This window comes from Sapajus apella, unplaced genomic scaffold (genome assembly GCF_009761245.1).
Source record: "Sapajus apella isolate SASKATOON/1434 unplaced genomic scaffold, GSC_monkey_1.0 scaffold3, whole genome shotgun sequence".
NCBI classification, from domain to species: domain Eukaryota; kingdom Metazoa; phylum Chordata; class Mammalia; order Primates; family Cebidae; genus Sapajus; species Sapajus apella.
This window is the reverse complement of record NW_022436943.1, coordinates 62409884-62436085: the sequence shown is the minus strand read 5'-3', so window position 1 is coordinate 62436085 and position 26202 is coordinate 62409884. Positions and strand designations below refer to the sequence as shown.

The 26202-nt window shown below is 50.0% G+C and overlaps 1 protein-coding gene across 4 annotated transcripts in view; it reads left to right on the top strand.

The window, feature by feature from the left end:
* Nucleotides 1-25632, top strand: part of KCNK9 (potassium two pore domain channel subfamily K member 9) — a 115418-nt gene extending 89786 nt beyond the window's left edge. The window contains exons 2-4 of one of the 4 annotated variants that reach the window (XR_004261628.1): nucleotides 7982-8823; nucleotides 14432-15775; nucleotides 24874-25632. Coding sequence is in view for 2 of the 4 variants with exons in the window: in XM_032254449.1 (XP_032110340.1) it covers nucleotides 7982-8823 (842 nt within the window). In the remaining 2 variants the exon portion in view is untranslated. Of the gene's footprint in view, nucleotides 1-7981; nucleotides 10707-14431; nucleotides 16028-24873 lie in introns of those variants that run through there. The other 3 variants (XR_004261627.1, XM_032254463.1, XM_032254449.1) reach the window with 3 other exon arrangements.
* The last annotated feature ends 570 nt before the right edge of the window (nucleotides 25633-26202 follow it).

Here is a 26202-nt window from a genome sequence, read left to right as displayed (position 1 = left end):
CCATGTTCCCCTTGACAGAAGGAATATGAAGGCTTAGAGAATCTCAGGTGGCTTGCCCAAGGGTCGTGGTTGGGAGGCAGGAGATGGAGCCAGACACAGACCTTGGGACCCACTGATTCCTACCCAAGGACCCCTCCTGCCCACCCTCCATGTGGCCCAGGCATCACTGCCTTTGCTGTTTGCAGGCGCCTGGGCTTTAATCATGCTGAGCTCATTTGGGGGTCTGAATGGGGCCGATGCTCATGGGAGGATGAGTGGGATGCTTGCCGCAGACTTCCGTGGGAGTCAGCCAGGAAGCCCAAGGCCCAAGGACAGCTCTATTCTCCAGCAGGTTCCTCCTCCAGGCCACCCTGAGTCATTCTTTAATGGAATTTGCGGCTGTTTTAATTCCTACCAGCACAAACCTTTGCATGTCCTTTATAAATATTTTATTCTCTTCCAGCAGGAAATTTCTCAGGGCCTCAATTCTTGCATGGCCATCTCCTTCCCTGTGCTGGGCAGGCTGTCCCAGGCAACTATGGGCTGAAGGAGACGGCCATCAGCACCCCTCACCTGCACCTGCATGACAGCCTCTCCAGCTCCTGCAACAGCCAGGTTCCCTGGGAGACTGGCATTGCAGTGACAGAAGAGAAAGAGGCCCATGGAGGGAGGTGACCACCCACAATCCCTACGATGGCATGGTCAGGGCTCAAACCTGGACTGGCCTGACACCAGGAGCTGAGCTTCTCCTCTCTACCCGCTGCAGTGGAAATTCAAAGCTCAGCTTGACAGCTTCTGGTCAAGGGATCAGGGCAGGCCTTGGGGAGGGACACTCTTGGAGCTGGCCTTGAACCTGAGTGGAATTTGCCCAAGTGTAAGTGGGATAATGGCCTAGGCCTTCCCAAGTGGCAGGAATGGGAGTAGCAACGCCACAGGGGCAGGAAGGTGAAGGCCCTGCTCTGTCTACCTCTCTCCAGAGTAAGCGCCACAGTGGAGGGCAGAGGTTACCCTGTAAGTCTGTGAAGGTCACTCATGGTCAGGTGCAGATGGACCTAGATTGCCAAGGGGACATGGGGAGCCACAGCCAGTTCTTGAGAGCGGGAGTACAGAAGTGAGGCCGGTCTGCAGTCTATCTGACCCAAGCTGCCCTGTTTGACCCTTTCCAGTGGGGATAGCCTGCTGGATACTTAGTGTTTTTAGTTGAAATATGGTGCTCAGAACAGGTGCCTCGTATGGTCTAATCTACATGTATATAGCATGCATCTTGCATTACTAAGTTCTATGTGCTTAGAGAGTCTTTAAGTGAAATATGCTGTTCAGAACAGGAGAAGCTGGGAAGCTTCTGGTACTTGGTGGCTGCCACAGCTTCTGGGAAATCTTGCAGGAGCCAGTGGGGAGTGCCAGGCATCTTGCAAGTAAGTGCTGCCTTCCAGCCACAGCTGGTTCTTTGGGGAGCCCCAGACCCAGTAGAAATGATTAGTTTTGTTCTCCTCCTCCTCTGCCTCCCACCCTCTGGGAAGATGGAGCCTGTTCATTTGTTTTCTATTTTGTTAGCCAGCTGCAGCAGAGAGATGAAGGCTGCGTCTCTGCAAAGCCTCTCCTAGGACAGATCAAAGAGCCCCACTAAGCATATTAAAGGAGCCATGAAAATCGGGCTGGGTGATGCCATGTCTTGGGCAAAGCTGCCCCCAGCCACTGTGGGCCTCTGGGCTTAGGGATTGGCCGAGTCTTCCAGGCAGGCCGGGGAAGATGAAATCACTTGTACATCAAGGCATCTAGAGGTCCAGGTGCTGCTGCCTCCTTCATGCTGGGCTCTGGGATCTGCACAGCTGAGTCAGGAATAGGCTCTGCTCTCCTTAGGGGCTCATGGTCTGGTCCAAGGTGGCCCAGGCTATGACTCCCCAGCAGGGCCAGCCAGTGTCTGGATAGGTGAGGGGTGCTGCTCTGGAGCCCCCAGCCTTCCACTGGAGTCTGGGGCTGGAAGAGGCACCAAGTAACCAGCTGAGAAGGCCCTGTGGAAGCAGGCAGGCTGTCAGTTACCTTGGGACCAGACATCAAAGGCTGTGAATTCATATGGGCACTTGGGGGTTGGAAGGCCTGATCCCCAGGGCTGCACACCAGCCTGAGGTGGGCTCAGCTCAGAGGGTGCAGGGCCCAGCTCTCAGGGAGAGGCCCATGAATTTGGTCAATTCTGGGTGGGGCCTGGTGAGGGGGCTGATTCTCATTCCTCCCCAATCCATGTCCTCTGCCCCATTTCACAGTTGAAATGGTTCTTCCGGGTGCTCAGGAGTCATAGTGCACAGTGCAGAGTCAGCTTTTCCAGCTGGGCTTTGTCCTTCTTACAATGACTGTCCCCTTTCCAGATCCATAGGGCAGGAACCCAGTCACTGGCCCCCCAGTGTGGAGGTGGCCCTGGTGAACTGGAGGCTTCTCCTCCAGAGCTGGCTTCAGCCCCTGGGGGGGGGGTTGCCACTCAAGGGCTTGGTTCCATGTGCTGGAACGTGGGGCTCTGCTGGGCTGCCCTGTGGTCTTCTTGGTTCTGCTTTGCCACCCACATCCACCCTCCCTGCCTGGTCCTAGGCACTGCCACCTGTTGGCAAGGCTGAGCAGGCCTGGGGAGGGCAGGTGGGCAGAGCAGGACCCTGGAGCCCGAAGCACTGAATGGTGCAGGGGCCAGATGGACTGAGGAAGCTGGGACAGGCACCCGACTGGAACTGCCTGAGCTCCCTCCAGCATCCCTGAACTGCGCTGGCATCCTGGAATCTCAGGGAGGATGGGGTCAGGGCTGCTGCTGCTGTGTGAGCAGTGCTGAGGACAGGATTTCAGGCTGTCAATGCTGTTTCTGTCACCAACCCCCTTATGGTCAATGTCACACCCAGAGGACTGACTCCTTGTGACCACCCGGGTCACAAGGCCAGTACCGGGTCCTAAAGGCAGGCGTCTGTAACTCAGCATGCCCCCCAGATGGCAGCAAAATAGGCAGGCAGATTCTGGAGAGGAGTGGCGTGGGCTGGCTGCAGCTCTTGTGTCCAGGGGCTTTGTGCCCTGTGTGTGGCCTTTGAGTTCCCCAGTTGGTGGTGCTCCGGCTTAGGGCCCTGCTGTTGGCTGCATGCCTGGAGGGGTTCCCAGGCATTGGGCTGTGTGCGGTTGATATGGTCTCTTGCATGGCGGCTGTGAGCTAGTCCAGTCTCCCTCTTGCAGCCTCATCTTCCACATCTGTAAAGTAGTTTGAGTGACTGAGGCTGCTCGGCTGGACCTTACCTGCAGGCTGAGGCCCCCTTCTGGGAGTCCCAATTTCGTTCTCTCTACCTTCCGTGCTCTGCGTGTGCCTCCAGAACCTTGTGTAGATCCATTATTTCAGAAGTCTTTCAGCCAAAGGGATGAGTGATCCCTTCATGATGAGGGAAGGGTGGCCAGTGCTGGGTGGGACTGCTGAGATTCTGCCAGCTCTGTGGTCCTCAGAGGAGGAGGTCACCACTTTGTGGCCCCTGGTGGGTGAGTAGTGGAGGAGCCTGGAGTTGTGGAGGAGCCTGGAGTCCTAGAGGGAAAATCCACATGGCCACGTGTGGCTCCTGCACTCACAGGTGGGTGGGAGGTGACCAAGAATAAGCAGCTCAGGGGTCATCTGTGACCTTTCCACATCCATGCCCCAGCCTCTATCTGCACCTGCTCGTGTTGAGCACTGGGCAGGGTTCTGGACACAGGCTGGCTAGAGCATCGTAGGAAATTTCCAGGAAAGAAGAAAAGTTTCTGTGGAATTCCCTGTGTCAAGAGCAGGTCCAAGGGTGCACAGTCAAGTCTCTGAAGTGTCTGAATGGGTAATATATGCATAGATGAATGAATACATCTTCTGACCCTGGGGCGGGCGAGGGCACTCGGATACGTTCATTTGCAGATGGGGAAAAATATAATCAGTCTTGCTGGACTTGCGTTGTCACACAGGTGCTGGGGAAATAGATTTGTACCTCGTTCTCTTGGGAAGAGCTTAGAGACACACTTCTGTGTCACGTATCCAGCATACATGCATTTTCTATGTTCTTTACTGTATCTTCTACATACAATCTGTAGACGTGGTATGTGCTCCTAAAACATGTATACAGTCTGCAGCGTATACATAGGTTGGCACATACACAGTCTTGTTTTCTGTGTTCTACAGGCACACTTCATAGACAATATTTGGTGGCGAATATGGGTATGCTGTAGTTATATGCGCCTCTTGGTTTATCTGTCTATAATGTGCTACCACGTCCCATGTGCAGTGATTCTCCACGTTAGGTTTCAGGTGTACACCATGTGCACTCCATGTGAAGTCTTCATCGGTGCTGTGTATGAGTTCCATACAGGCATTGCGAACATCCAACTTGTGGACTTAATATTTGCAGACCTGTTTGCACGCAGCACCACCTGCGGCGTTCTATCTTAAGCGGACTCAGGGAACATATGGTATGACAGCGCTCTCATGCCCAATAATAAATGGAGTATTTATTATTGAACGTGGAAGCAGGGTTGGGGGGAAGCAATGAGGGGTGTGTGGTATCCCAGCACCAGCGGAGAGCTGTTAACAAGCCAAAGGTGCAGTTGCTGGAACCTGTAGAGAGGAGCTGCTGTGGGCCTGCCGGCAGTTGCAGCTAATTGCCACAGTCCTCCTCTTCCCTTCCTCTGATCAGCTGGGGCTGTCCGTTGGATGGACCCAACTGGAAACCAGTGGGCAAAGGGGCACTTGATGTAGCTTCCAGGGTAAAGAGCAGGGTGCGGCTGGGAACAGCTAAATAGGACAGTTGAGGATACCCTGCACAGCTGCCTTTTTCCTGTACAGGCCTTGGGAGTTCTGAAACGTGTCTCTCACTTGAGAGGGACTGGTCCTGTTCCCTGGACTCCTGGGCCCCCAGGAAATATGTTCACGTGGAAGACCCTCGAACTTCAGTGCCGTTCATCTCCCATCCTTCCTCACGCGCGTGTCTTACTAAGGGATGGCATCAGTGCAGTGGACCAGTGGGAAACACTGATCAAGTTCTTTCCATTCTGTAGTAAGACAGCAGGAGCACTGACATAAGCCTGAGACGGGACATACCAGTGTACTGCTGTCCAAGTCCTGTGAGCGCAAACTGCTGCTTATTTTTACTAGCAGGAACAGAAGTGGGGATAGGGGACTCTGGGACCTGACATGCAGCTTGTGACCCAGAAAATGCTGTGTTGACTTCCTCCAGTAAATATATCGCATCCAGAACATTACCACTTTCTAAGTGTCCAACAACCTCCTGTTGCTCTCCAACATTCCAGCTGGTTTTTTTTTTGGTATCAGCTCTACAGATGAGCTATATGGAGATATAGTAGGATTCCCACCCCTGCATCTTTTATATTTACCCTATTTGTTTGCCAAGATGTGCCTTCTTCTTTCCTGAAGATCTAAGTTTCCATCTGGTGTCCTTTTCCCCAGACAGAGCAGCCTTTAGTAATCTTGTTGTGCGGATCTGCTGTTAATGAACTTGTCTTTGTTTTGCCTTTGTTCTTGAAGGATAATTTCTCTGCATATAGAATTGTGAGTGAGCAGTGTTAGTTCTTTAGAGCTGTGCTTCCGCTGTTTCTTGGCCTCTGTTGCTTATGTTTAGAAGTGAGCAATATTACGTTGTGGTTCCCCTGGATGTGCTTTCTTGCTTTTCTCTGGCTGCTTTCATGATTTTCTCTCTGACTTTCAGGAGCTTAACTCTGGCATGTGGGTTTCTTTGTATTTGTCCTGCTTGGGGTTCACCGAGCTTCTTGAATCTATACATTTGTGTCTTCCATCACATTTGGCTTTAAAAAAATTTTTTTTGAGATGTCACTCAGGTTGGAGTACAGTGGTGCAATCATGGCTCACTGCAACCTCCACCTCCTGGGTTCAAGTGATCCTCCTGCCTCAGCCTCCCAAGTAGCTGGGATTACAGCCATGCACCTGGCTGATTTTTGTATTTTTAGTAGAAATGGGGTTTCACCATGTTGGCCAGGCTGGTCTAAAACTCCTGGCCTCAAGTGAACCACCTGTCCCAGCCTCCCATAGTACTAGGATTGAAGGTGTGAGCCACTGCACCCGGTCTAAATTTAGCTACATTTGGCCATTATTTCTTCTTTTTCCTGTCTCATTCTTTTCTTCTGGCATACCTTTTAATATTGCCCTACAGATCCTCTGAGGCTTTAAATTTTCAACCCTTATTCTTCTCTGCTCTTCAGATTCGATAATTTCAATTGATTCTTTTTTTTTTTTAAATTTTAAAAATTTTTTTAGCTTTTCTGCTTCCTCTCCCTGTCCTTCCTGGCCTAACTTTGTCACTTCATCTCTTCTTTCATAAGGACTAAGTGGTTTCAGAAGGGTGTCAGAGCACAATGGTAGCTGGGATTGAGGGCCAGAGAGAAGGGGGAGAAGGCCTTCTGGTGGCAAGCATGTGATGTCATTTCTCCAGTGAGAGTTTGGCCCACGGGGGCTAGGTAGGTCATGGCACCAGAGATGAGCAGACAACTACAGGCCATGAAGCCCTGATGGAGAAATGTGAGCTTCAGCAGGCAGAGACAGCTTCCTGCAGGAGGGAGTGGTAGAGGATCCTGGGGTCTGGTAGGTCCCTACTATGAATCAGGCTCTGGGCTAGGAGCTGTCTGATCCCGGCAGAGCCATGTAATGCCTCCACCTGAGGACAATTATCCCGTGTCATAGATGAAGAAACATGGGTTGGAAAAAGTTGATGGGATGGAAGGTAAAGCAGCAAGCTGACTCAGTGACCATGAACGTGTGACATGGTCACTTCAGGGAAGTCTATCTTGATGGGGCAGGATTTTAGATGTTGGAAGACCAGGTACATCCTTTAAAATTTCAGTCCAAACATTGTCCATGATCCAGGTTTTTTTCTGGGCCATATTAACCCCACAGTTTGAACCTACCGAGTCTCTTGTTCCTTCTGCCATAGTGGGAAGATCCCATCCAGGCTCTGACACTGTCACTGACCTGCTGGGTGACCCTACAACTGACTTCACCTATTCAACAGCATTGCCTTCATTTTGAGAGTGAGGAAATAAAGGCTTGACTTGAGTTCCCTGCATCAACCACGTGACAAAGTGGTGTGCTGTGAAGTGGCATCAGGAGTTTCAAAAGTACTTACACACATGAGGCCTTTACGGACTGTTTCCTCATTTCTGTCAAGGCACCGTTCTTATAGTAATACAAATTTATTCATTTTTATTAAAGAAATATTTTACTTTCTAGGCATGGGGGAATACAGCAGTGAACAAAACATTAAAAAAAAAATGCCTTCATGTCATTTACATCTCACTCCACAATTGCCTCTTTTGATTCAGAGTCTGCTTTTGAGCCTCACTCTTGGCAGCTGAAAGCTCTGGGCTGAAATCCCAACTCTGAAGACATCAAGCTACCCTGCTATTAAGTAACTTAGGTTTCTTGTCAGTGGGGTTGGAATCATTATGGTTGTTTAGAGGCTAGAATGGGGCGATGTATGCATGAGGATTCAGCACTGTCTGGCACATGGCGGGTATCATTCTTCCTGTCAATCCATAGTGGACAGAGAGAGGTTTCTCTCTCAGGCTTGGTATTTTTGGAGTTCTCTTAGTAGTGAATCTGCTTTTTTCTTTTTAAAGCCCGTACATCACTCTAAGATGGCACTGGACTGACCCTCAATCCCCGCTTAGTGACATTGGTTCTTGTTTTTCTCTTCCCTTCCATCCCAGGTGATAGCACATCCCAAATCCCCTCGCTACTGAAATGCTCCTACCCCACTGCCATACCCTATCCTCATGTGACTTCTAAGAAACTGGTTCTCCAAGAAACAGGTTCTCCTTTGTTCTCCTCCCTCCAAGATATGGGCAGGCCCTTCTACCCCACAGAGGAAATCCCCCCATTCCATCCCAATTGAAATGCAGCAGGTCCCCCACAATTGCACTGCACCAAGTCTACCCCCCTTCCCCCAACCTGCAGACCCCTCCTCACTAACTCCCTGTTCTTCTCATCCCTTCCCTGCAGGTTATGGGCACGCCGCACCTGGCACTGACGCAGGCAAGGCCTTCTGCATGTTCTATGCCGTGCTGGGCATCCCGCTGACGCTGGTCATGTTCCAGAGCCTGGGTGAGCGCATGAACACCTTCGTGCGCTACCTGCTGAAGCGCATCAAGAAGTGCTGTGGCATGCGCAACACCGACGTGTCCATGGAGAACATGGTGACTGTAGGCTTCTTCTCCTGCATGGGGACGCTGTGCATCGGGGCGGCCGCCTTCTCCCAGTGTGAGGAGTGGAGCTTCTTCCACGCCTACTACTATTGTTTCATCACGTTGACTACCATTGGGTTCGGGGACTACGTGGCCCTGCAGACCAAGGGCGCCCTGCAGAAGAAGCCGCTCTACGTGGCCTTTAGCTTTATGTATATCCTGGTGGGGCTGACGGTCATCGGGGCCTTCCTCAACCTGGTCGTCCTCAGGTTCTTGACCATGAACACCGAGGATGAGCGGCGGGATGCCGAGGAGAGGGCGTCCCTCGCTGGAAACCGAAACAGCATGGTCATTCACATCCCTGAGGAACCGCGGCCCAGCCGGCCCAGGTACAAGGCGGACGTCGGGGACCTGCAGTCTGTGTGCTCCTGCACCTGCTACCGCTCGCAGGACTATGGCGGCCGCTCGGCGGCTCCGCAGAACTCCTTCAGCGCCAAGCTTGCCCCCCACTACTTCCACTCCATCTCTTACAAGATTGAGGAGATCTCACCAAGCACATTAAAAAACAGCCTCTTCCCATCTCCTATTAGCTCCATCTCTCCTGGGTTACACAGCTTTACCGACCACCAGAGGCTGATGAGACGCCGGAAGTCTGTTTAGGTGTGGGGAGGGAAATGGAACAGAAAAGTCATTTGTCATAGTTGATGTTAATTTCCATTGGTCCAACTCGTCTTTTCTTATTTATTTATTATTCTTTATTATTATTGTCATCATTATTACTTTCTCTCCTTCCTCCTTTCTTGGTCTCTCGGTCTCATTTGCCCCCACCTTTCCAGCCAGACAGAGCAGGCCAAAGGGAAATACAGGCCCATCCTCCTCTGAAACTCACATCTGAGCATGAAGCATGGATCTCCTCCTTCCTTCCCAGCAGACTATGCCTTACATTTCTCACCCCACCCGCCCCATCTCTGCAGTGGTTTTCCAGGGACAGAGGTGAGACCAAGACCACGGAGACAGAACTGAGAGGATACCCACCCCAAAGCTGCACACCATGCTCAGAGCCTTCAATCGCCCACCTTAGTGGTGTCTCTGACCTAACTCCTTTCTCTTTTCCTCCCTAAGGACTGAGTGGCTGTGTGTGCATGTGTTGTGTGTGTGCTTCTGTGTGCACGTGTGTCGTGACAACACGGGAAGTATTAGGTATTCCTTTTTCTTTCCATCACACATCATAGCCTGCTTTTGGCTGCTTCCAAAAAAACAAAGACAACCCCCCCCCAAGGTTTTTGATTTACCGTCTCTTGCCAAAGCAAGCATGTTTCATAAGCAGTCTTTACCCCTGATGTGTCATGGTCCTACTTTCTAAATGCTAGGTTCTCAATTATATTAACATTTTTTAGGGGGCGGGTGGGCAGGAAGACCTGGATCATTTTAGCTTGCCAGTTCAAACATTTTTAAAAAGCATGCACTTTGTTAAACTGGTATGCGCTATCCACAAGAAAACCAGAAGTGGAATCATCAAAAGCCCATCATATTAATTTATAAGAGATATCTTTAGTTTTGTCACCTCCAGTTCCAACAATTTCCCGTGCAACCGGAATTCTCAGGGGACACAGGAAAATTGTTGGGACCACAGAGTACCTGTTTTGTTTCCCTCTTATTGACGATTTTGTGCAGCACCTTCCTGCGTAAGAATTATCGTGTTGGAATGCTTGGGCAAGAATGGGTATTAGTATGTGGCTGTGGTGCCTTTTCCTAATGAGAAGTGACAGGGCATTCCTCATTAAAAATATATATCTATTTCAAGAAATACCGTCTCTAATTGCATTTGATTTGTAAATAGGGGAAAGTTCACATTGGTCTCAGGAAGAGTTTAGAGGCAAGGAGCTATGTCTTGGCCTACTGGGAACTTGCCAATCTCAGGGGACAATTTTGTCTGAGTAGTGTAGGAATTCCTCCCTGCTCTCAATAGGGTATGAGCCCAAAGGGAAGACCCGCTATCCTCTTGTGGGGGAGGGGTAGGGGTAGTTCAGGCCGTAGAATATGGCACATTGGAGGCTCTTACAGTAGCAGGAATAAAAGACAGTTTGACCTCCAGATTCACTGAGGGGACTTTAATTTCCCTCATTACCATCCCTGCCATTTTCTAAAAATCACCCATTCATCCATCCTCCCATTCCTCTTTTGTAAACCGGAAATTCATGGCTCTTGCATGGAACTGGACCTTGGCTGTTCTCAGAAGGAGCACGGTTACCGGCCTGTCTCAAGGCCCCAACGAGATCTCCCAGAAAGGAGGCTTTGCTCCCTAGAAAGAGTAGACCTACAGGATTTCTTAAAGGAGACAACACCTGAATGCCACCAGTCCCAAGCATTTGGGCCATTGGGCTGAAACAGGAGCATTCAAGACTCCTCTGAAAAAGCTGTGCATGTACTTTTACGCTACATCCCATGTTGAAATTTCCCCTTCGTCCAGGACACAGGGCCTTCGAAGGAGTCTGCGAACCTCAGATTCTCTAGGCCAAAGTTGACAGTTCTCAACCTTCAAGGTCTTTATCGATTCACTTGTTTTAAGATTTTGTGTTATGGGATGCCCTACTTGGGGCTCTAAAGTCTGTCCAGAGAATAGCAGTTCTTTTCAAATTTTTTTCTCTTGGATGAGATTGTTGATTCTATGGGGTCAGAGGTGTAACAGCCCTAATGCATTTGCAGAGTGCTTTATGCTTCAGAAGAGTGTGCCTGGAATAAACGTGGGGCTCTCATGAAAACCTTTGTAAGATGTGCCTTCAAACGGGAGGCGGGGGGATGATCTATCATGATGCCAAGGCACTGAGAGGGTGAGTGATTTGCTCAGTGTCATGGAGCTGGTTGTTGACAGAACTGAGACAGGTGTCTCAGTCTGGAGCCCAGGAGAGTCCAAGGAGCCGATTTCACACCACCATGTCCTAACTTAGCCCTCGGAGGAGGGCGCCTGCCTCTGTTTCCCCACTGGGGACATGCAGCAGGCCCTTGGAGCCAATTAAAGGGACACCGACTCCACCCTGCACACAGAGCTGGTTTCCCCCACTAAAATGTCTGTGTCACGTTGGTCCTACAATAGCCATATTTCTGCTTGAATGCCTCAAGAAACAAGGAGCTCTTCTCTTCCCAGGGAACTATAGAAAACATTTTCTATAAGATTAAGGATTATAGGATGAAGTCTTTTCTCCTCACCTTATAAGTATCAGAGCCAAAATAAGTTGCAAGTTGCCTCAATTTCCCTATGTCTTCTCTTTCTTTTCTACCAGTTTAGCCCTTTGAAAGAGAAGACTCGTGATCATCCTTCAGAGTTTAACATCCTTATTTATGCTCAAAGTGTTTAGGGGATGGAGGCAAACCTTGGTTTGCTTGCTTGGTGATGTTCATCTTTTGCTGAGATGGTCCATCTCTTCCCTACTCTGGTCTCTGGCCAAGGAGTGACACATCTAGGCACATCATGAAATGGTCTCAGGGTGGACGGCAGGGGCACGTTAAGGGTTCAGGGTTTTTTCTTCTCTTGGAGAAACAGAAGTTGGGCATCTGTTTAGTGCTCTACCATTCAGTCAGCATTAGAATCAGATCCTCAAAGTCTTGAGGAAGCTTTGTCCAAGTCATCTCACTGAATAGCCTTTATTTTCAGAGGACGACATTGAGGTCCAGAGAAGGTGAACACTCATCTAAAGGTCTCAGAGGTAGAATCTAGATCTTCCCACTGATTTCTTTACCATTTTCCTGGTACTTCTATTGCTGTTTATAGCCTTCAGAAGATCTCTTGTTGCTGGATGATATTAGTCTTTAGTTCCACGTCTCTCTTCTTTCCCCTTACACCTAGTGATTTCTTTCATTCATCCAAGTGATTTTCATTCCCTTCTCCCAGTTAACCGTACCCATTCAGCAAGGAGTACGAACTCACAGCAGGCTGTTTGGACACAGGGTTCAACTTCTGTTAGAATGAGCTCAGGAAGAGCCACGTCCTACCAGAATCAATCACCAAAGCTTAGCCCACCAGCCAATACCTAGAAATCAACATGCCTTGTAGGTATTTAAAAATATTACTCTCACTTGAACTCTTTTCAACTAATAGCTCTCAGTCTTCATCTTTCCACCTCAAATATAGGAGGAAGGTGGACGGTGGTACTGATGATTCCTAGAACCCCTGGGTGTACTTTCTAGAGACCGTCCTGCTATAATCTTCATTGCACCCATTCTGGGTGGAAAGTGCTGTGTTGGCTGTCAGCATGTTAGACTCTTATGTAGGAATGAACCAACCCCTCTGGGTTTTGAGATTCTTGGTTATCACTACACTTAGCATCAGATCCGTTCTTTCCACCTGCCCTGCTTCATCTTGGAAACCCCACAGCAGCCCCTTAACCACAGCGAGCTGCCTGGCTCTAAATGTGAACCCTCTTGGAAGCGTCTGTGTGCTCCCACTGTGTGTGGCCAATTGGGAGGGGATTGCCTGCATTCGGGCATAGTCAGAGCAGCTCATTTGCAGCCCAGGATTCCCAGTGGGTCCATCATCCTTCCAGGAGAGGTAGCAAGTGGACCTTGACCACTGCCCACAGAAGCCTCCTTGGGAGGTGCTCATTAAAATCCCACCCATCAAAAGAATGGAGATTAATCTCAGCTCACCTGTTCCTTATCTGTGCACAGGGCCTTGATTAAGAGAGCATCTGGACAGTATGAGAAGCTCGCAGATAAGCCTAGGCAGGTTGCTTTTCTCTGCCTCATCCCTATCTGGAAGCTGATGGGTCCCGATTCTCAGTGACAATCACTTGCAGCTGGAAGCTGGAGGGAAGAACAGGGTTTCTCAGAGCCTCCCTTGTCTCTGCACATTGGCCAGGAGAGGGAGGTGAGCAAGGAGAAAATGTCCAAAAAAAAAAAAAAAAAATCACAGAGGCTTATGGCTCCATTTCTTTTTTGTAATTTTTTTTTTTAAATGACAGGCCCCAAGATACCCTTTGAAGCCCTCTGCAGAGGTGCATGCTCCCATCCTATCAGTGTGCTGGCCCCGGCATCAGTGAAGCACTCTGGCAAACCGTGGCATTGTTCTGAAAGTGGTGTGACTTGGGGTCTGTCCCATGCAGGCCATGCTGCCTAGGGGTGTACAGTGGGTTTCCTCCAGAGTTGTGGCCTGCACCGGACCCTGGAAGCACCCTCAGTGAGGACAGGGTGGTAGGCAGGGGACCTGTCATTGTGCTGTGTTCCACTGAGCTCCTGGAAGTCACTTTACTCCCTGGGCCTCTGAGGCTTCCCCATCAACACAATGAGACAGCTTGGGTGAGATTTATGGGCACTTAGCACAAAACCAATTTGACCCACAAAAGCATTTGGCCTGGATGTTCTGAGCCCTGGGCACACTTGAAACTTGAGCCGCCCAGAAGAAGGCCAAAAATCACTTGGTTTGGCAGGGGATGGGGAGCTGAGGAGATGAAGAGGGACAGGCAATGGCAGAGAGTGCCGTGGTTGTCACAAACCAAGGCCAAATGCATTCCGGGGTCCCCAAAGCGCTGAGCATAAATCCATTTGATGTGGTTTTTTTCTTGACCACACCTGATAGAGGCTGCTGATTCAGGAAAACAAACCCTATGACTATGGTCATATGACACTGACCTTCTATGTTGAAAATCCCAGAATTATAGAGTGAAGAATAGTCTGATGAGCTTCTCTAGACCTCTCGCCTAGATGCCCCCAGCCTCAGTGCTTTGCCACACTCGCTCCCCTAACTCTCACTCAGATGTTTGGACAATGTGTTAGCATGCCTGCAGCTTTTCAGTGGTTCAGCCAAAGAAGAAATTGTCTGCCATGAACAAGAGCACTCTCCCAATGGTGCCATTGTCATGCCTAAGAAACGTAGCATTCATACAATATTATTGCCTGATACAATCTGTATGTAAAACCCCAGTTGTCCCAAAAATGTCTTCCAGAGCTTATTCAGTCTAAAACACAGTCCAAGATCACGTCCCACATTGCTTGTCCTGTTGTTCCAGACCTTCCCCGAATGGGACGTCCCCGTCACCATTTCTGTCTTCACCATGTTGGCCTTCTTGAGGAGTCCCAGCCAGCATCTTGTGGAATAATGCCCCATGATCTGCTATGCTTGTTTCCTCTGGTTAAGACATTTTGACAAGACAACAGAGTTGATGTCCTGCAGCCATGACTTATGCATTTGATGTTTGGCTCTCTGGGGACCTCTGTGGTTACTGCTTGCATTGTGGGTAAATAAGTCGTATTAAATGTTGTTTTCCTCTGTTAGGGGAACTAACTGCACATTCAAGAGAGGCGTCCGTGGATGCTGGGTCTCACTGCCAAAGCCGAACATGGCTTCGGGATTTCTGCCTTCTCACGTGGACCTCTGCTGTGCTGGTTGAATGCCACTATTTGTTCCCCTAAACACCTGTGGGGATGGTCCAGCTACTCATAGACAGGAAGCCTAGAGAAATGCTTGATGTGAGGGTCCCTGCAAGCCAGTTGGGCCGTTTTGGCACCTGCCCCCCCACCCATAGCTCCTCAATGAGGGGTAGAGACTGCCAAGCCCTTCCACTCATTCATCATCATAAAAATGTAACTTGCTATGACAGCCTCTTGGCCATTAAGGGCTATATTTTGTGACCTCTGTCCTTGAGATCTTTGCTCTGACAAGCTCTGTAGCCTTCTCAGTGCCGCTGTCGTGATGCAGTTTCCCTGCTGTGGCTAAGTAACCTTTCGTTTTGATCGAGATTTGTCCATGCAGACTCCCACCTCTGCACCTTTGCCCGTGCCTGTCCCTCGACCTGGGAGGCCTCCCTGTTGCTCTCCAGCTTTGAGGTGGAGACAGAGCATCTCACACCTCCTTTTGCTGTCTTGTGACCCTTTTGCTCCCTGATGGACTTGACGATGTCCTCTTCTGGGGTCCCCCAGTTCTTGTTTTTGTCGTGAGTGACCGCACCCAGGGAGCAAAACTTCTGTGGCCCTGGCTACAGGAACAGCAAGCAATGGGCAGTGCCCCGGAGGGAAGGACCATCTCGAGAATAAAGGCACTGAGATGTGTGGCCTCTTGCCCCAATGGCCACTCATCACCATGACTGAGGCATGTCTTAACTTGCTGAAGTGGAAACAGGGTAACTCAATGCACGCCTCTGCTCCATCCCTGGAAACGGATCCAGATCTATGGGAAGAAAACTGGACCTCATAGTGTTGGCGATTCAACAGCACCTGCCCGGCAGGGTGGCATGTGCCCCATACAACAGGGCTGGAAGCTGCCATACCAGGCATCTCTCATAAGGCGGGTGACACAGATGGCACCAGGCTCCAGGAGCACCATTGCGATGTGTCACCATGGAGAACTTGGGCCCCGCGATGGGAACGTCATCAGGAAACAGTCTGCACTGTTTTCTTGCGGCAACACCTCTGGTAGAGGCTGCGAGGGGACGGGGACATGCATCGTGAGTGACTCAGGATCCCCAGCCTCTCTGGCCTGGCACCTGCCCACCCCTAGAGCCCTGGGCCTTGAGAGAGGCAAGTGCATGCTCTTCTCACCTCCAGAGAGCAGCGTGGGGGTGTGGATGCTGCTCAGGCCCTGGCATCTCGCACGCCTGGGACCGGCCTCTGCCATTCACAGGTGGGTGGTGGTTTTGCCTCTCTGAGCTTCAGTTTCCCCACCTTTAAATTGGAGATTGTACATAGTCTCTACTGCAAAGGGTGCCTGTGAAGACCAGTTGTGAGGTGGTGGCATTTAATGTCACCTGCTCTCTGCCAACCACCCTGCGTGTGTTCTCATACATGTGTGCATTTCTCATAAAAGCAAGGCCCATGTCTCCCAGAGGAAGTTACCCCTGGGGCATCGGACTTGAAATCCAACTATGGGAAAAAAAAGTGATCAAGTCTGGTTGAGGAGCTCAGGCAGGGCTTTGTAGAGGAAACAGCTTTTGGAAATCATTGAGGCGAGCTTTAAAGGAGCAAGTGGGTGCTATTTTAGGCACAGGCAAAGGCGTGGGCCAAGGTGCAAGGGTGTGACAGTGCAGGGGGCACAGATTCCATCCCACCATTGGTGGAATCCTGCCACACCTGGGAGAGATGAGAGACCATAAATCTCAAGGCCCTCTACAAGCTGGCCACATCTGTCATTCAAGCCATTCTTCTGCTCAAGAACCTTCCCTGGCTCCCTAGTGCCCATAAAGTAAGTTGATGGTAAAGTCCTGCACTCTAACCAACCACAGCCGTAGTCTCAGGCTTTCAGGGAGCACTATCCATCTAGATGTCCCTTCTGGGTCCTCCTCCCATAAAATTCCAAAAACAGATCCTGGAGTCTCACCAAACTTGAATTCTATGGCATCCTCTTGTTTGGGCGGGGTTTTGTTTGGTGGGTGGCAGACATTAGCTCAAATTTGCACATGGGAATTTTTCTGGGTAAGATCTTGGTCTTTCAGAGTGCCTACTGTTGTGGCAAGTGCTGGTGACCCCCCAGACGTGGCAGCTCTTGATGAGAAGCTCTGGGTACAAAACTGTCCCTACCAGGACTTAGAAATATGAGCTTGATTTTGAGATGAGGCCTCCAGGTGGTGGAGGCTGAAGGAAGTGGAGGCTGAGGGAGGCAGAGGCTGGGGTGGGGGTGGGATGGTGGACAAGAAAGAAGTCAAGTCTAGGGAACATGGGTGGAATCAAGATTCAGGCTTTGTCTTGATTTGCTGTGTGACCTAGGGAAAGTCACTTCACTCCTCTGGACCTGAGTTTTCTAACTTCCAGACTAAAGAGTCTGGCCAAGCTGCCAAGGCCCACTCCACCCGCCCCAGTGTCTGCCATGGACAGGACACCAGTCTGGGGAGGACTGGCTGGGCTGACTTCAGCTGCATCGGAAAATCTTTCCCCAGACACCTTCTGTTGGAGTTGACTCTTGGATGCTTTATTCTTAATGACATATGGGTCCTTAATTAACTAACAGCCTCATGCAATCTTTGCTTAATTTCTTGGTAGGCTCTCCTGCCATCCTCAGCACATGAGGTGCCCTGCTTTAAAGGAAAAAAGTCTTAGCCAACTGAGCTGTGAGTCATCAATATCTGCAGAGCAGCCCACAGGCCTGGCCCCTGAAACTCACCCTTCCTGGTGAAAGAGGGGCATGCCTCTGCCCAGCATTTACCTTCAGGCTTGGCTCGAAGCAGCCGTTCCACCCCTGCCCTGTGTCTTCCTCTGGGTTGTCCTTGCTCCAGGGGTCTCTTTGCTTCCTGGGAGAATATGCCCCCCCACCCCCTGCTGAAGCCCACTTGGCCCAGCAAAGAGCCTTGCCTCAGGTCAGCTCAGCTGGGGCCCACACCTCAATGGCAGCCTCTTGAACTTACATGTATTGCAGCACCATGCAAGTGAAGATGTTCCTTCCCCTGGCACACTTACTCTTCGTGCTGGGTGGGGGTGGCCAGAGCACTTTCATCTGGCATATGGGGTAACAGGGCTCAGAAAAGTGGCAAAGCTGGAACTCCAACTCAGGTGTCCTTACCACACACTTCCAGGCACCTATCCTGAAGCTCACAGGGCAGGGCAGGTCCCTCAGATTGCCATAAGGAAAGGATATAGATAGTGGCATAGCTCGGGAGGAGGGAGGAGGTGTCAACTCCAGGTCAAATCCATACATGGGGGTGGGGGTTGGGCATTTCACAGGGGCAGGCATCAGAGAGGAAGAAGCACCAGAAGAGCATGGTCAGCCAGAAGAGCACGTGCTGAGCCTGCTGGTTCTTTCACCCAGCTCAAAAGCCCAGCCCTGTTCAGCACCACGGACAAATCCATAAGCTAAGAACCACGTTCAGACGAAGCCTTTGGTTGTTATTAATCATGCAGACCTTTGTGCGTCTTTCCTCCACAACAGTGGCCCCCCCAGAGGGCAGAGCTGAGACCAGCAGTAGTGGGCTTTCTGGCCTGAAGGGTGGGCTAGTGGACCTCAGCTGGGTACAGTGTGCAGTACGTTGTGTAGAATGTGGCAGCCTCTGTGCAGGACAGAGAGCTCTGCGCCGGGCCGAGGGGGTAGAAGAGCCTCTGCTGAACCCTCCCACACTGTGGTGTGACCCAGGCTGGGTGCCCCTCCTGGGAGGCAGATCTGAGGAGCTAGAGAAACACAGTGATGCTCAAACACGTCATCTGGCAAACATGCCCCATCTGAGCCTTCATTTCCCCATCTGTGATGGAAGGATCTGGAAGACAGGACTGTCCTGGAAGGGTTGGGGGTGGAAACCCTTGTTCTGCAGATGCTGGTGTGAGGAACCATCCACAACACTGGGCAGGAATCTGGCCCCAGGGCACACCTGGGTTTTGTCTGAAGCTTTGTGTGGGACTCACAAGTTGGCAGGGAATCTGGAGTCAGTGGGGAGGCGGGGTGGCAGGGCTTGTCCTTGTCACCAGCATCTCCATCACTGTGGTGACAGTTGGTCCTGGCAGCTAAAGAGTACAATTGGGAAGACAGAAGGGGGAGTCAGTTCCTTGGAGCCATCTTTGCATCCAGAGAGCAGTGCTTGATTGAGAGGAGGGAGGCCTTGTAAGCTTCCGTCATGAGTCTTGGCCTCTGAAAGTCTAAGCTCTTGGCCTTGCCTTTTCTGGCCACCAGGCACTGGGTGGTGTAGACGTTGGGGGCCTTTCTCAGCACTCAACCCTGGCTCCCTTCCCTCCTCATTTGTAATAGGACCACTTGGCCTTCTTGAGAAGTCACTTATCCCCTCACCCCCTACAAAAGCTGAAATGGCCAGGTGAGATGAGAGGCAGGTGTCTCCCAGGCAGAGACTGGCGAGGATGAAGTGACATAGTATGGTCACATACTGGACTCTGACATTTTAGTGGAGGAATTTGGAGAGACAGGGCCCAGTCTTTCCAGCATTGGGCTGGATTCCTACACAGGGTCCACATCATCTTCCAGGGACATCACCTGTTTCAGGTAGATAGTTCTGTAGACTTCCTCTCCTCTCACTGGAGACTCCCCCGCCCCCCACAGAGCCCTTTTAATCCTTCTGATGGATTCTCCCATAAGATGGGGTCTCTTTGATGAAATAGCTCCCAATCCCCAGTAAACCAGATGTCTGGACAGTGGTGTGGGAGGGAGCATGTTCCAGGGAACCAAAGTCCACGTCTACCAGATGACCCTGCTATCAGGTGTCAGCTGCCCCAAACATGGGCCCCGGCAGCTCCCCAGGGCCGCCTTGTGCAACACGGGCTCTTGATTCAGCCATTTCTGCAGCCACTGTTGACTGAGTGAGCTGAGCATGTGCTTGCTGCCTGCCAGCCACAGTAGGGGCCACTATGGCCAGCTAGACCATCAAGTCCTTGGCTTCATGGGACTAAGATGCCAACGGACCACAGCTTCCTTGATGCACGGAGTCTGGAGGCAGGGCTGAGGAGCAGAAACAGGAACCAGAACAAGCCTCAGCAATGGTTTTACTTTCTCATGTGGAATTTTAGAAGTTGGGTAGAAAAATAAAAATATGATGAAAGGAAAAACACAATTAGTGGGAACCCAGTGAAGTAGAACCCACAATTAACAAGATTTCTCTATAATTTGATAGCTACTCAGAGGAACACACTCCTGAAAAAGGCTAATTATATATTTGTTTGTTCAGCCCACAAATAGCATTTTGACAGCCGTTTTTCGGGGGGCGGGGGGCTGGAAAGGATGTTATGAGATCATCTCAGTTCACCCTCTGCTCTATCAGAAATCTCCACTGAATAGACATTGCCCTGGGTTAGGCGAAATTGTTTTCATCGATTCAAATGTAAATAAGGGAACAGATTAGCCCCACTTGGGAGATGTGAGGATATCAGGTATACCCAAAAATGTTGATAAGGAGGTTTTGCAGTTAGACATAGAGACATAGGACAGAGACATCAAAGATGAGTAGAATTTCAACCACTGAATTAAGGAGAAAAAACTTCTAGTCCATTCCCAGCAGGCCAAGTAATTGCTGATAATCCCTCTTAGATGTACAGTATTTTTGACTTCAGCCAACTGTGTATCCTTGTGCTTTAAAACTTCAAAAAGAAAACTTGTCATTTGTGACTCCAGGCATAGAAGAAATTAAACTTGAATTAGTTCCAAATTCACACCCATCAAAACGATTGGCATATACTCCTGGGGTGTCTCCCGGGGAGGGTGGGGTATAGGGACATGGGCCCTCGTGAATCTATTTGGGGTATGTGTGCATGTGTGCATTGACTGCGTATCTGTGGGTCTTCGGATTTTTGTGTTCCTCCTCTCCACGCCCCCAGCATTGCTGGGCATTTTTGTGACCGTGCAGTAAGGGGACCTGGATTTGGTTCTTATGAAGATGCTACCGGAGGCCTGCCAGAGCACTCCCTGGGGAGCGAGATGGAAGTCAGGAAAGTTCTAGCAGAAATGGCCTTAGTGACCTTGGGACTGTTTGTTCACATTCAGGAAGATGGAATGTTTGGTTCCGGACCCTTAGCAGGGACCCGCCTTCCTACCTTGGTGAATGGGGCTTGAACAGGTCCTATTGTGGTCAAGGTGTCAAGGCCTTTGGTGGGAAGCTGTATCAGATCTGGCAAAAATCAGCAGTTCAAACTCATGCACAGAGAACCAAATTCAAAAGGAGCCTACTGCTTCTGTTTGTTTTCTTTTGTTCATCTTCTCTGGCCTTCTCTGTCTGTGGAGATGGCACCTTCACAAATGGCCTTAGAATGCTGTTCTGAAGTTCAACAGAATGAGACAACCAACAAACGAATATCAGAGGTATCTATTTTCACAGCTTACCGGATTAAATATTTAAAAAAAACTAGTCACCAATGTTTACAAGTCCAAGTAGACATCCAGCCCATGTAGAATATGTAACTTACATAAGGGTTCGCATCTTTCTTTTGTAACGAGTGTGGTACGCAGCCCTGTATATATTTTACGATGTCTTTACAGAAAAATCATTTAATGTGGTGTTGTACAATAATGCACTTTTCTAATTTTTTTCCATTAAACTCTCTATGGCACGTTTACAAATGTATCTTGGTCTTTCTTCACGAGGAAAGGTGGGACAAGATCTTTGATGCCACCTCTTTCTGCCTGTAAACCACATTCTGAAAGCAGAAAGCATGGTGGACCGCCCTGGCTGTATGCCTTGTTTGCTCTTGACCTTCCTCTTTGTCCACAGGCCTGCTCAGAGGCCTTTCCCCTACCCACCTTGGTAAAGTAAGGAATTTGTCTTAAAATACAAAGCTATGCTTCGTGAAGCTTATGTGCTGACTCGGTTATTTTGTGCAGCTTGAATTGGATCCAAGAACCAGAAAGTAGATGAGCACCATTTCCAGGAGGCAATGAAACCAAACCAGAGTTCAACCTCAACTGAACTGAGACCAGCTTTGTGGATTTTTGTTTTTCTTTTGTGGCCAAGGAATCTGAGTGCAAAAAAATGCGACAAACCATGCTGCCCTTTTCTACCAGTGTGTATACAGACACAAGGGAAAACCAGGCAGTACACAGGTGCTCAGTATTCTTTGTATTGAGGCAAATCTGTTCCCCCAGCTCCATAGGAGATGCCCAAGTGTTGGGGCTCCTGAGCTCCATCTGGAAGGCTCATGAAGACAGGTTTCTGGGGTGTGCCCTCACTCTAGGTCTAGGATGGGGTCGAGAAGGTGCATTTCCAAGGAACACTGAGGTGATGCTGCAGCCACTGTTTCAGAGATTGATGGGTGATGCAGACCAAAAGCAGACCATGGCCACAGGTCATGTTCCTGAGCCTGGCCACACAAAGCCAGGCTGCTTTTGGCCTGTCTTGGAGGCCATGCCTCTTTTCTCTGCTCACCTGCTCAGCTGTTTGGCTTTTCCCAGTGCCTACCCAGGAAACAAGTGGACTTGAACTCTGGCAAGAAGTATAACTCTTAGTGATTGAGGCTTAATTCACATACAGAAAAAACTTCACGTCTAGGTGTTCCATTCTCTGCATTATGACTTGGGGGTCTTAAATCCTCTTAAAATGTAAACAAGGACAGATTGCTTTCTCTGCTCAGCCTTTCTGTGGATGCCTGGGATAGAAGCCAAGCCCTTCTTACTGGTCAGCTTTGCTCCTATCTGCCTGCCCAGCCTTTGCTCTCCATGGCATGCAGATGTGCCCACATGGCTCTCTCACCTGCTCTGCTGTTCCCTATACCAGCAGCTCTTTTTGACCCCACCTCTTCCCATCCCAGTGTCTCTATTCAGATGTGACCTTCTTGGAGGGCACCCCTCCAGCCTGCTTTCTCCCCTAGCACTGATCACCATCTGCTGCCACGAAACATTTGACATGTCTGTTGTGTCTCCCCTAGAGGAGCATGAGCCCCCCGAGGGCAGAGGGCAGAGATTTTCACTTGCTTTATTCATTCAAGGCTCTACCCAGCACCACATCTCCAGGTAATATTCCTTCAGCATTCCCTGAATGCCGAAATGATGGGATGAAGTCAGAGTCCGTGCCCTGCAGAGCCTGTGAGCCTCTTGCCTCCTTCTTCTTCCTCTGCTCCCTCCTACCCCAAACATTAGTCTCCCAGCCTGTACTGGCTCTGAGGGAGAACCTCCTGGCTCAGAGATGGATCTAAGGTCCCCAGCACTGTGATCTCAGAGAGGCTGTGGGACCGTCCAACTCAAGAGGTAGGGCCTGTTGCTAAACTGCATCCTGGGGTTCCAGTGGCTCCAAGAATGTGGACTGGGGACCCACAGCAGGGCTGGCTCTTGGTTTATGACCTAAGGCAATTTCTATTTCGTCTTTGGAAGGCAGTGTGTGTCTTTGGTGAACCAGGTTAGTGCTTCCTCAGAACTCTGTGCTTTCCGGAATTTTCAAGGGATAATATGGTTGAGTTGCTTTCCTGTATTTTCCATTATTTTAGCCAAGGCCCACTCAGCTCAGAAGGACACTCAGGACAGTCGTGGACGAAGCAGTTTCGAGTCCCTGGCTAATCAGTGCAGGATCTGCAACGTCCTTTTGCTCCCTAATGAGAACTCTGCGCAATCAGAACACCTGAGGTTCTGATCCCACATTGGCACTTTCCTCTCTCCCGGCCACCCCCGCTGCTGGTCATTCAATCCAGACACAAAGGGGCTTATGCCGCTGCCCAAATGAGGAATCAGGGGCAGGCATGAGACTTTAGTGCGCATTCCAGGGGATTTTCATTGCTGTCCTTGTTATCGCCATTCGCCTGTTAATGGAAATAATGACCACTTAGAATACTTTTCTGCATGTCTTGGTTTGTTCCTGCATCATGTGGTTCGATTTTCAGTAAGATCTGTGTAGGGTCCCTTTGGAATGATCTGACAAGAACTACAGGAGCACACCACAGCAGGAATATACAACATTCTTGTTGTGAGGTCCCTGAAGAGGACACCTGAGGAAAAAGCCATTATGCTCTAGGGCAACTGAAACCATGGTAACAAAGAGGTCGTGACTGGCAGCGATAGGCTACCCTGTAAAGAATGTGAGGTTTCAAAGGTTTTATTCTCCTTTTCTGCAAGTGGAATATCCTATCATTCAGAGCCACAATAGGAGATGTTCCAGGTTGCAGGGGCCGATGGTCAATGGAGCTCCTTCCTATGTGAGCACCTCTGTGGTATACTCCAGAATGAGCAGTGTCAGAACTTCTTTGTTTTAGAAGTAATGATTCTCACAAGCAACCCAGAAGGGGAAGCCTTACCATTTACTGTCCCTGTGTTCTTGGTCACTTTACTCATCTGCAAATGGTCAAGTAGACTTTATTAAATAAGACACAGGAGAGCACCTGTCCTAAGCAGTTCCTGTCATCGTGTGGCAGGCATTGCGGGCTATGTCTTTTTCTGGTAATAACTCAGAGCATTTCCTAAAATGCTTTCCATAGCATGCTGGTCCTATAAAGCCCCACTCCCCCAAAAAAAATTGGAACACACATTGCTGCGTTCTAAGTTCCTTTTGTGCAGATTGACAACCCACACCACAAGACATCTCACAGCATTTACTATCCTAAAGAAAAAATGGAACTTTGCCAACCTAGGGGTTTCTGAGCAAATCTGATGAACCTGTTTCCCGAGCCCCCCCGCCCCGCCCCCAAACACCAGTGGCATTCATCGCCACCCCCACCCTGCATGCCTGTGATCAGCAAGGCTGTGCAGCAGCCCGTCCCATCTCTGCACCCTCCAGGCATGGCAGGGTTGTACTTCCTGGTCCCCTGGATGGGTTTGGTCATGTAATTAGTTCTGGCCAATGAATCACAGGTGAAGCAGCACAGATCACTTCCCGGCTGCAACCTGAACTGTTCGAGACCCTCCAGGACTTTCTTTCCTTCTGTCGCATGGACAGGCAAGTTTCAAGATAGTGGCTGCTAAGCCCAGGTCCTGAAGAGAGGAGGTAAGGTGAGGACTCCCCAGCTGGCCCACGGTGGATGCACATGGTGAGAAAAAACCTTCAAGCCACTATGATGTAGGGATTGTTCAGCCTATCCCGACTGCTCCAGGTTTGTTCCTGGGGACACTTCCTCAGGTGGTTGGTGCCTGGTACATCAGGTTCATAGTATCTGGGAAGATGTTGTCAGCCAGTCATTGACTCAAACAATAAGAGGGGTCTCTTTAAAGAGCCTCATATACAATAAAATCTTACATCAGGAGCAGGGGGTCTTAATTATCTGGGTTAAATATTGCCCACTCCAGTTTCATCCTCATCCAAGGACTTAAATATTTTTTCCATAGAGCCTTTTCCATTTTAAATGTGATTTTCACTTTCAATTCTTTGTGTTTCCTCCTTAAAACAGGACTGTGCAGGCGGCCCCATCAGAGGATGGTGACAGCTGTCTCCTTCTGTGAGTGAGGAAGCCTCATCCTTCCTTGGATCCTCAGCATCTCTTAACCAGCTGCGGCAGAGGTCGAATTAGAATGGCACCAGCTTTGGATAAAAATCTAGATCTCGTTTTTCAAAACGTGTCTAGTGCTGGTGGCTGTAAGGAACCAATCAAGCCTCAGCTGTGATTCTAATCGGGCCAAGTCCACCTGAGAGCCCAACTCATTCATCCAAAGAGAACACGGTTTGGATGAAGCTCAAGGTGCATGGCTGGCTGGCATAGACTGGACAACCTCTTAAAGGCCGGGCCGCAGAGATAGAAGGTCTGTCACTCAAGTTGGGGAAATCACCTGAGAAGCTCAAGTCCACTGCCTCACAGCTCAAACGAGTCAGCCTTACCAACCAAGAATTGTGCTGATAAACAGACTCAGAGCTGTGCTCGTGGGGTTGCCCATCTGCAAGTGTCTCACCTGGCCCTTCTGCAGGGCCCGGCAGGGATTAGGGAGGGTCAGTGCTCCCTGGGGCGGGACTGGGTCTGCTTCCAGGCTCAGCGCCTCCGAGTCATACAGATGCTAGGTGGTCCTGCTGCTTACCCTCGCTGAACCTCAGGCTTCTCGTGTAAACAGGGCGCTTTTGAGGAATTATTAACATCTCCCTGTGAGTCAAGGCACCTACTGAAATCATGTATGTAATGCTTGTAATAAATGCAGCTATGTGCCCAGCACTCAGACACTGCCTTTGTGGTTATTATTTTTAGTTCAGCCGTATGTGTGCCAGAACACGTTCCTGTTGGCTATGAGTCTACCATGGAAAGTGGCTTCTAGGGTGTTTATTTACCTGGCACCTGCCCCTTTTTGCTGGTCCTTGCAATAACCCAGGTTTGAGCCAGGGTACAGACCTAGAACCCCCTGGATGAAAGGGAGGCCTGGTGCCCTCGAGGAAGGACCCTGGTTACACCGCCACACATTTATCCTGTGAATTTTTCTCATAGCTGAAGGCAGCTATGGCCATTTACCAGGGAGACAGTGCACAGAGAGGAAGGAGAAAGATCAGACTTTTTGGGGATTGCCAGACCCTGGCTCTGAACTGACACATTCCTGGAGATCTGGATGTCACTGTGGTCTGGCGGTCAGAGTGGGCGATTATGGAGTGTGGTGACCCATGGAGTTATCGCTCAGGTCCATCTCAAAGCAGGCACTGTGGGTCTCCCAGCCCATCCTGTGGCTGCTGGCCAAGTTCTGAAATGCATCATTGGAACAGACACTCGGCAATGGGCAGAACCTGTAAGCCAGCAGTAGGCACC